This window comes from Rutidosis leptorrhynchoides, chromosome 3 (genome assembly GCF_046630445.1).
Source record: "Rutidosis leptorrhynchoides isolate AG116_Rl617_1_P2 chromosome 3, CSIRO_AGI_Rlap_v1, whole genome shotgun sequence".
In the NCBI taxonomy this organism is placed as follows: domain Eukaryota; kingdom Viridiplantae; phylum Streptophyta; class Magnoliopsida; order Asterales; family Asteraceae; genus Rutidosis; species Rutidosis leptorrhynchoides.
The window spans coordinates 55,022,194-55,033,725 of record NC_092335.1 but is presented as its reverse complement, the minus strand read 5'-3'; the positions used below and the strand labels follow the sequence as shown (position 1 = coordinate 55,033,725).

General features: G+C 36.2%; 1 protein-coding gene and 1 pseudogene across 1 annotated transcript; one reads left to right on the top strand and one right to left on the bottom strand.

The window, feature by feature from the left end:
* The first annotated feature begins 378 nt into the window (after positions 1-378).
* On the top strand, positions 379-1,930 carry LOC139896134 (uncharacterized). The gene is made up of 4 exons (XM_071878720.1): positions 379-772; positions 905-970; positions 1,340-1,512; positions 1,598-1,930. Exons 1-4 carry the CDS (start codon positions 466-468, stop codon positions 1,790-1,792), a joined length of 741 nt encoding a protein of 246 aa, XP_071734821.1. The 5' UTR covers positions 379-465; the 3' UTR covers positions 1,793-1,930.
* The window catches only part of LOC139899991 (uncharacterized), a 27,979-nt pseudogene continuing 18,356 nt past the window's right edge, over positions 1,910-11,532 (bottom strand).

Here is an 11,532-nt window from a genome sequence, read left to right as displayed (position 1 = left end):
ACACCGCCATTTAGCCGTTCCATTGTTGTTTTCGATGTAGCTCATACTTGACAAACTCATGGCCTCCATCTAAATTTGTCAACCCGTCAACTTATATAGTTGAAAGTAACAATTATTCAGCAAAAGTTAAAACAATTACCGTATTCTTTAAGAACAAACAGCATCTGTTAAACTAATACATTCTATTACATAAAAATAAATAATTATCTACTGAAAACCAAAAACGTGAAATTGACATGTACAAGTAGTTTAAGATGGTGTAATGTGTAGAAGACTACAAGTAACAAAAGTTAGAAGAATAGGGTCAAATGTGACATTTTTTGAAGTTGAAGGCAAACCAGTTGACTAGAGACTAGTACTTTGTTACTCCACTGCTACTTCATAAACACATACATGAGTGAATATCATCTCATTTTAGTTATAGGTTTGTTCAATTCAAGATTCATCTAAAACATTAAACAAAATATGCTTCTAAACACCCCTACTACTCACATATTTTCTCTCAAGAATCAGCATCCCACAATCAATGCTCAACTTTTGCCCAAAATCCTTTTTCCTCCTTCTGGACTGCCCTTTTTTGGTACCAAAATCAAGGGTTTTTCATCAAATTGGGGATTCACATCTGACAGATCAACTGGGATAACAAGATTAAGCATAAAAAGCTCATTAATTGAGGCACCTGTGTTATGGGCTGGAAGGGTGTGCATCTTCTATGCTCTTTTGAAGACTGGTTTGGCTGGATCCCCTTCTAATCCCCTGTCCTCCACCACAGGTTATCAAACTTTTATTATTATTATTATTATTATTATCTTTTTATTTTTATTTTTTTGAAAAAAAATAATACTTTAATTAAACATAAACAGGACACTTGACTGTATTACTTATCTTGTATACTGATTTGTAGAGCTTGAAACTAATGGTGATGATCTGGGTTTCTCCAAGTGGTTTAAAGAGTTTAAAGGCAATTCAGGTCAGTGTTTATTTATTTATTTATTTATTTATTATTATTATTATTATTATTATTTTTTTCTTCTTTTAGATACTCCCTTTTTAGGCGTGTTTGATTCATTGTGAAAAGAAAAGGGTTTGGAACACTAACCACTCATTAATCAAATGCTTATAATATAAATTATAAAGAACATTGTTCATTGCATCAAGGTTTAGTGAAAAAGAAATGCAAAAGGTTTTAATTTTGGATTGTCCCAAATCGAATTCATATTGTGTGTTCGATTTTGATAAATGTTATCCTTGTATGTTTCATATGTTCAATCTGTACAATGTGGGATTATAAGCGAAATGTTAAATCGTTTATAAGCTAAAATCGTGTTCTCATCGACAGACAAAGAAGCGACGGACAAGCGGAAATTAGTTAGCAAATGGCACCCAACAACAAAGGGTACCCTTAGGCGAAACTACAGGATTCCTTCAAAATCCGAGGGGCGTCGTCTTCTCAAAGCAATAGCATCCTTACTTTCAGACGACGATCACTTTAGAGATGCCACCTCACACAAGGTAATCAGTCCTCCATTTCGCGCGTTCCAGTTCCGTGAATTCGATCAAACAATAATATGAAAAGATACATTTTTTACGAATGCAGGGTTGTCAAATTAGAAGGGAGAGTGCTCATGGTGAGACTGTATGCTGCAACAACGTGCGAGCTTTGTTTGATGAACTCCCGACCCCACATTTGGTTGTTGAGATTACTCCTTTTCCGGCAGGCCCGCTTACAGAAAGTGATTATGCAAGGGCTGAAAAGTTGGAGAAAGTTCTTAGATCTGGTCCTTCTGTATGATCGATCATATGTGTTGTATGTAACAAACGAATATCATGTACATATACATCTTTAAGATCAAAACTTGAATTCCGACAACGAATCTGTTGATCACATTGTGGTTTTTGTGTCAAAATTCTAACCTTGCATTGACATTAATGTTGGAATTTGTAACAGTTTAGGTAAAAGGGTAGAAGTTTGAAAATAACAGACTACCGATGAGGATATAGGCTGCACAATATCCCCAGATCAAGTATTTCCATTTCTTATGAGTCGAGCGTGATCCCAACACGTACGAAGCAAACCAATATATAGGAGGGCTGGATGACAAGAACCGCGTAGCAACATGTAATCTATCTATTCTATCTATAGTTTCCTAAAATGATGATGTCATTATTAGACTAATTCATTTGTTAAAAAAACTCAAAAAGAAAAAGAAAAAAAAATCTAAGCATGGTGGGTGATGTAATTAATCTAAATAATTTTGAATTGAAATTAAATTTTATTAATTAATTATTATTATTAAATCTAATTAATAATTATTTTAATTATTAAAATTAAATAGTTTTAAATTATTTTTATTAATTATTTTGAATTGAGTACGATAAGGTATAAAAGTTAGGCAGAAGAAAACAATCATACATTTATATTTTGATTTAGACTTTTAAAATAAAACGACAACCAATATTATCTCTTATGATTGGATGTTGATTGTTAAATATGCATTTTAGGTGTTTGATGAAATGTTCACCTGACGAGTTTCTTAGTCGGACTATGTGGTTCCACGGGTCATAAATCTAAATATTTAGCATTTTCGTTCACTCACTTAATATCTATCATTAAACTGTTTCGTTTAAACAAACCCGTGATTTCACGGGTCATTTCACTAGTATATAAATACATAAAATATCTGATAATATATAAAATCATTTTCTTCAAAAAAACTATACTTTTATGGGGTGCGATCACTGTTGCAAAAGTCGGCCGACACGTCATTTTTGGGGTTAGCCCGTCCTAACTTGCCCAAAAACGCCTTAAAATCTATCAACCTTAATAATTCGGGTCAAAGTCGGGCCGAGTCAGTCAGAGTCAAACAAAGTTAGGTAAAAATTTTATATTTTTTAAAATTAGATTTTGTGTCGTATATATTTTTGCATTATGTTTGATATATGTATGTTTAATGTATTATTACCAAAAGTGAACATTATTCAATACCTGACTCGACCGACTCGTACCTCTAAGGTCCTGACCGAGTCGTCCCCCACTTGCGGCTTTTACAACCTTGTGTGCGACTGACCTGAACATGCGTGACAAAAGATGCAGTGACCACCATAAACGTCAAGTGTATAACAAATGGTATGATGAAGATCGAAAATTTCCCCAACGTGTTAGTCGATGCACTCTCAGTGGAAAGCACAACATGAGCCTCTTCTTTGTTGCTACGTTTTCTCCTCCTACGAGCCCAAACTTTTGTTATTACATATAAATCAAGAGAAACTTCTTTATACAAACGGGTAACTTCGCACACTGAATATACATTTCATGTTTTGGATTCATACCTTGAGTTACTGTGGAATCAAAACCAAGTGAAAGGAAGACCTTAGGCTGTAGCTTTACATAATGGATGATTGTGCAGAGCGCAATGGAGAGTATTGGTGACGCGAGAAGAAAATTAAGTACTACGTATCTGTTTTTGCTGAAATCCAAAACAAATCATCAATATTACTTTCAGCATTGATTAGATCATCTATGTTAATCAGTCATTATTGAATGATAAACAACATACCACCAGTAATGAATTTGAATAAAATTGTAAATCAAAGGAATCTTTGCTTTACACCACGGCCTTAGTTTATCTGGATCATGTACGTCGCACAGAATACAGTATCCATATGCTTGAAAAGCGACGAATGGAATGAAAACAAATATGCAGCGCAAAATTCCAGATACCAGAACCCGAATCGCCAACTGCAATGATAAGATGATAATAAATATACTGTAAGTCCATCGTAAAAAGCAACATGTACACAGTTTAGTAATCGTAAGCTCGATGCATGGTCTGGAAACCGATGTACCCTGCATTAATTATCCCATTTGACCTTGCACAACCGGAGAAAGCAAAGAATAGTACTGCTAGATTAGTAATCATATAGTACAATCCGATTGATAATAGTGCATACAAGCTTTCTGAGTAACTAACAAAATAAAGTATCAGTTATAGTAGCAATCAACAATTCAGATATTAATTTTTTTTTTTTTTTTTTTTTTTTTTTTTTTTTTTTTTTGAGCTAAAGAACAATACATGGATGAGTAGAATTTAGAAGCTGGAATGAAGCAGAACAAAATTGATGCCCTCAACGATGCTTCCGAGTCCTTAAGAATGATAATAGAAAGCCTTTAGTGAGAGAAAACGAGAAAAAATGTCAGGGAAAGAACAAAGCTTGCAATGCTGATGAGGCATACAACTTCTAAAGATTTTTGGATCATTGTTGTAACTTAGAGAAGGAAATGGGTAAAGAAAAAATGGTGCTTGATTTACGGGTTAGAACAGTTACCTATAAAGCAAAAGTGCAGCAAAAAACAAATGAGATGTTGCTAACAAAATATCTAAACCAATGTGGGATTAAGTTTAGAACTGCAAATTTCAGTAGAAGCTAGTACTTTTTAGGAAGAATGAAAAGGTAATAGGACTAACAAAAGATATGCATGGTTGTAAAAGTCGGCCGACTAGTCCCTTACTAGTCGGGATTTTGAAGTAGTCTGTCCCGACTAGGCCAAGTCAGTCAAAAGTCGCTGATCAATGGGCCAAATAGATTAAAAGTCGGATTTACTTGGTCAAAGTTAGTCAAAATCAGTCAAAGTCGAAGCCCAACTAGTCCCAGAGTAGTGACTTTTGCAAACTTGGAGATATGTTGAATAAGCAATAATCAGGCTCGCAGGTACTGTCATTTTCTAATATAAAAAATATATACAGTAGTGAATTATACAGAGTATGAGGAGATCCATTTAGTCTTAGTATGTCAAACGGGTCAGTATTCAACTTCAAATATAGGTATTTAACTGGTTCCACAAAAGCTGATAGTTACATTTGAACCTTATAACAAGGACCCGCATACATGGAGTCATGGACTGCGAATTTGTTGCTGTATTGGCCTATTGTGTGCTGTAATTTGCGGGTCCCAGTCATTAGCTGTTTGATGGTTATCAATATTAATAATAGAAAAGCGACAATTTTAATGTCAAGACTCATAAAGGTAAATGAAATAGTGATCGGATTTAATGTCATGTCAATGGTCCATTCCACAGACTCATTTATTTGTCTACTGGTTTACTACTACTGATAAATGAAAATATACACCTTATAGTAATGCAAGTATGGTTTATTAACTAATGGCAAATTCGAATATATACATGGAAGATAATAGCTGTAATTGCAGGTTGTACACATATGCACAAATAGAAACAGAATGAAATAATAGCACTTAGATCATCTATAACCCTGACTGTGACGTGGAGTCACTTGGTGCATTTTTTGGTGAAAAAAGTCGTTCTCTGACTTGTCAATGTCATGGACTGAAGTTAGATAATGATGAGTGTTAAATTTGTGTTAAAAAAATTTCGAGTAATGTGGTAAAATAAGATTACAAATTTGGTGAATAAAAAATAAATTAATAATAAAGATATTACGTGTCAAAATTTGATTGAAGACGCACATCGTCCTTTTATAAATTATTGATGCAACATATGTAATAGATGCACACCGATTTATTCTCGATCTAAAAGAAACGATCTCTTCCTCGATTTTGTGCACATCTACCTTTTCTTCTTCTCCAACTCACACTTTTATGTTCAACAACACCACCTTCTTGGGTCTCTACCTTTCTAAGGTTTCAAGGTACGCCGTTGATGTCCTCTGTAACGACCCGAAATTTTCTAACGTTTATTTATTAATATTTATTATTAATGCTTGCGTTTTAATAAATGTATTTATGTACATTTACTTGTTACCATACTTGACTATACCTGGCCCGACTCGTTTTTGCGACACACGTATTTTTCACGAATAATATTTTAAATATTATTTACATTCATGATTAATTATTATTAATCATTTTAATTAACCAAGGTTAGTAGTTAATTACTTGGGCTTTATTTGATTAATTGTTACTTACTTGCTTAAGACTTAGGCTTTTGTAATTGGATACATGTTAATGGACTTGGAAGCCCACCCTACTTCTCTTAATGGACTACTAGGAGCCCATATTATGCTAATTACTAGTTAATAATAAACTTGGAATAATTAACTTAGGTGGAAGACAAATTACTTACAAGCATGCTAGTAACCTTTCCCCCATATATTTAACTTTTACCATTCAACACTAACACCACACCCCAATACAAGAATATAGCATGTTGACCACCCCACTGGGTGGCCAAAACTGTCGGCCAAGGGGAGCCTTGGGAGGGGGTTTTGTTTTAAATTTTGGCTACATATTCTCTAGTATCATCTCACTTTTACTTACACATACTTGCACACTTTCATTTGCTCTCATTTTTCTCTCTACTTGGTAAGTAACAAGGCTTATTTCCTCTTTTTTTTCTCTCTTAAAAACCGCCACCATCATCATTCTTTTACTTGTTCTTGTTCTTGTTTAATTACTTGTTCTTGTTGTTGATTACTTTCTTGTAGTTATTTGTTGTTTTTAAGAATCAAACTTCCTAGTTTGTTCTTCATATTATCTTGTTATTTCAAGAACAAGCAAGAATCTAAACTTTCTAGTTTATGGTTCTACAATTAATGTTTTAAAGATTTAAAGCTCACGAGTTCTAAAAATCATACATGCATTCATGTTGGTGAACTTAATGTTTACTTTCTTAAGGATCAAAGTCTTGGCTTGAATCTTTAAAGTATGAATAACCATGAACTTATTACTTGTAAATTTAGTATATTTCTTCATTTCATACACTTTTAATTTCGTGATTCTTGTTATAATGGTCAAAGTGTTACTAGTTAACCTTGATCTCATTTATCTTGAACTAAAGTTAACTTTACAAGTTCAAGAACATGCAAATGAAACTTTTTAAATTATAACTTTGTACACTTATGTTTGATCTAGACTTTTGGGTCTAGGATCTTCAAGATCTAACTAAGAACTATGTTCTACAACTTAAGATCTTGATTTTATAAGTTTACTCTCAAGTTTGTAGCTTAATATTACTTTTATAATTCATGCATGTGTTGAATCTATGATCTTGATGCAACTTTGGTTCATCAAACTTCATACAACTCTTAAGTGAGTTGTGCTTCATATCATAGACTTACACTAGTGTTATGTAACAACCCAACCCAATATACAATCGAACACGCATAATAAAATTTTTTATTTTTTATTACAGGGGAGTGCGCCACGCGCACCACCTCAGGGTGCGCGGCGCGCACAGGTCTATTTTCAGTTCTGTCCGATTTTTCAATTTTTCAAATAAAGATCTCCCACTTCCCGACATATTTAGACGAAACGCTTTTCACAACATGTCCTAATATGAAAAACTCATACGATTCAAACATAAAATGAGTTTTACAAAACGGAGCCCACATCGGCCGTTTTACGAGTTTCATACAAAAGTTCGAGTTTCGACCACACTAGTTTAAATTCCAAACGACACTATGAGCATGGTGTTTGGGGTTAAACTACCCATATCTCGGTCAAACTCCAAAAGCTATCACATCCCAAAAGCGTCCCCTATACAACAAGCGGGATCTCTAATTCAATCGAAGGCCCTTACCCTTGTCAACGCCGGAGCCTATAAAAAGATAAACAACGAGAGGGTAAGCAAAGCTTAGTGAATGCAATAATTATACCCATATATATATAACATACCTACTTGCAATCACTTACACATATACCGCATACACGCTAGCAATACAATTAGCATACCATCTCAAGTACAAAGCTAATAATCTCCAACAAACCGCTACTAGCGTAATAAATAACATATAATCGGCATAATATAATTTGCTACAAAACAATACACAACCATGGTTAACCATTCTCGCGTCATGGTGCTACCGGCTCTTTGGTTCACACCATACGCATTTGTCATGATGCTACCGGCTCTTTGGTTCACATCACAACTCGAGTCATACTCACGCTAGAGTGCTACCAGCTCTTTGGTTCACACTCTAACAACGCTAAGGTGCTACCGGCTCTTTGGTTCACACCCTAACAAATCGTGCTATAGCGCTACCGGCTCTTTGGTTCACACTATAACACACGTACTATGACGCTACCGGCTCTTTGGTTCACATCATAGCACGCTCGCACATACTATGGCACTACCGGCTCTTTGGTTCATACCATAGCATACAAATAAATACATTACATACATATGCATTTAATCATTCCACTCACCTTTAACGATTTGGTGACGGTTTTATACTTTCGCAAGCTTCAAAGCAAAGTACCTAATATAATAAGTACTTCAATCAACCCACATAACTAGTTGGACTAAATACCAACAATTTCACTTATGTGCATTTAATGACTTAAATGCATTAAATGCCCCATTTTCACCAAAACCGCCCTTTAAGGGTCAAGACCATCGTTAATCACTTAAAAGCTAGTGATTAAGGTCCAACAACATTAATCATTACACAATTAGGGTATTTCATACCCATATTTCCCAATTAGGTCAATCATTAGCCCTTTGACTAATTTAAAGTCAACACACCCATTTCGAGTTATCTACTAACCCATCTAATACCCATTTACTAATTAACTAGGTGTGCTAGTGATTAACTAACCAATTAGAACTCATAAACATCAATTAACCTTTTGAAACCCTAGGTTAGTTACCATTGAGTCTTTATGACTCCATTTTACCCAAGAACACCCAAAATCACCAAATATGGTTTTATGTTCATCACTAACTCAAACCCTAACCCTTACACAAAATTAAGGTAAGGAAATTAAAGTTAGAACGTACCACTACAACCAAAACGAAGCTAGAGATGAGATGAATAACTTTAATGCGCGTGATTTGACCCGAAAACAACTTCTTCCTCTTGGATTTAAGCTTTCTCACTCAAGAATCGAAGTCTCTCTCTAGATTTAAAGTGATAAGGATAAAGTAGTTGAAGATGGAGTTATGACTCCATCCAAACAGATCTGGTAGCCTTTATCCCGTCCACAAATGAAATTACCAAAATACCCATCAAAATATCTCATTAAAACAGCAAAAAAAACCCGGCTACAGTAGGGAGTACGCGGCGCGCACTAAGCTCAGATCGCTCTCTGACTTCCGTTTAACTGCACAATCATTCCCACACTTTATGTACTCTATATACTTTGCTGTACAATGAAGATTAGGGTCTTACAACTCTCCCCCACTTGAATCAGAGCGCGTCCTCGCGATCCAAGCCGCATGACAAGAGGGAAGATAAACCAACACGAATTCTTCGGGCTCCCAAGTAAACTCGGAACCCTTACTACGACGCCATTGAACTTTAAAAGTCCTAACATCTTTATGTCTCAACCTTTTGACCTTCTCATCAAGTATGGCAATCGGCTCCTCAATATACTCTAACTTATTGTTTAGCTCGATTTTGTCCAAAGGCACCCATGATGAATCATCCGCAAGACACTTACGGAGATGGGAAACATGAAATGTATTATGGATCCCCGCAAGCTCTTCGGGTAATTCCAATCGATACGCGACTTCACCAACACGAGCTAAAACCTTAAATGGCCCAATAAACCGAGGAGTTAACTTTCCCCGTTTTCGAAAACGAATAATACCTTTCCATGGCGAAACTTTAAGCATCACTTTGTCGCCCTCTTGGAACTCAATCATTCGTCTACGCTTGTCAGCATACGACTTTTGTCTATCTTGCGCCTTTTTCAAATGATCTCGAATTATATCGATCTTGCTATTCGTTTCTAAAACCAAATCGGTACTCCCGGTTTCTTTTTGACCAACTTCACCCCAACAAATCGGAGTTCGACACCTCCACCCATAAAGCATCTCGTAAAGTGGCATCCCGATACTAGTATGATATCTATTATTGTACGAGAATTCCACCAAAGGTAAGTGCTCATCCCAACTACCATCGAAATCAATAATACACGCCCGCAACATATCCTCCAATGTTTGATTCATACGTTCAGTTTGACCGTCCATTTGAGGATGATACGCCGTGCTCAATTTCATGAAACTTTTCCCAAAACCGAGATGTAAAACAAGTATCTCGATCCGAAATAATAGATATAGGAACCCCATGTCGAGCGACTACCTCCTTGATAAACAATTTAGCCAAGGTTTCTGATGATATCGCTTCCCGAATGGGAAGAAACAAGGCACTCTTCGTCAATCGATCAACTATCACCCAAATCGAATCGAATTGGGTTCTCGCAGTTTTAGGTAACTTTGTGATGAAATCCATGGTAATGTGCTCCCATTTCCACTTCGGGATTTCTAACGGTTGTAACTTACCATGCGGCTTTTGGTGCTCGGCCTTAACTTGCAAACACGTGACGCATTGCTCAACATACTTTACAACATCACGTTTCATGCCCGACCACCAATAATCTTTCCTTAAGTCAAGATACATTTTCGTCGCGCCCGGATGAATGGAATACTTTGACTTATGTGCTTCATCAAGTAGCACTTGTCTATAATCACCCATCTTAGGCACCCACACTCTTCCTTGATAAGACAACAAACCACGCGAGCCCATAGTAATGAATTCCGATTGCCCCACAATTCATTCCGCATGCTTGTTGTGAACGTAAGCTTCAATTTGAATCACACCAAGTTGTTCAAGAAAATCATTAGTAATAATCATACGTAACAATCCCAATCGTAACGCCGGGTGATGACTCTTTCGACTTAACGCATCCGCGACCACATTCGCCTTGCCTGGATGATAAAGTATCTCACAATCGTAGTCTTTCACCATATCCATCCATCTACGTTGACGATAATTTAAATCTCTTTGATCAAAAAGATGTTTCAAACTCTTGTAATCCGAATAAATTGTACACTTGACACCATACAAGTAATGGCGCCAAATTTGAAACGCATGAACAACCGCCGCCAACTCAAGATCACGAGTCGGATATCTCGTCTCGTGTTCCTTTAATTGTCGAGAGGCATAAGCGATGACTTTACCCCTTTGCATTAGAACACAACCGAGCCCATTTAAAGAAGCATCACAATAGACCATCATGTCTTCCACCCCTTCCGGCAAAACTAGCACCGGAGCTTGACACAACTTCTCTTTTAACAATTGAAAAGCAATTTCTTGCTCGTTCTCCCAATTAAATCTCGCATTCTTTCTCGTTAACTTCGTCAATGGAGAAGCAATCTTGGAAAAGTCTTGGATAAACCGACGATAATAACCGGCCAATCCGAGAAAACTTCGGATTTTCGTAGGCGTAGTCGGTCGTCCCCAACTCTTTACCATCTCTATCTTCCCCGGATCTACTTGAATACCATTTTCGTTCACAATGTGGCCAAGGAATTGAACTTCCCTTAGCCAAAATTCACATTTGGAGAATTTAGCATACAACTTCTCCTTCCGTAACGTCTTTAACACACTCCGCAAATGATGTTCATGTTCCTTCATACTCTTCGAATAGACAAGTATGTCGTCGATGAACACAATTACTGACTTGTCCAACATAGGTTGGCACACTCGGTTCATAAGATCCATGAATGCCGCCGGTGCATTCGTAAGACCAAAAGGCATAACTACGAATTCA

Bases quoted from the DNA above. Each gene is read 5' to 3' on its own strand.
- LOC139896134 (XM_071878720.1), top strand. From the start codon at position 466: ATGCTTCTAAACACCCCTACTACTCACATATTTTCTCTCAAGAATCAG. The intron at 773-904 runs GTTATCAAACTT...ACTGATTTGTAG, and splicing joins TCCCCTGTCCTCCACCACAG to AGCTTGAAACTAATGGTGAT. The intron at 1,513-1,597 runs GTAATCAGTCCT...TTACGAATGCAG, and splicing joins GAGATGCCACCTCACACAAG to GGTTGTCAAATTAGAAGGGA.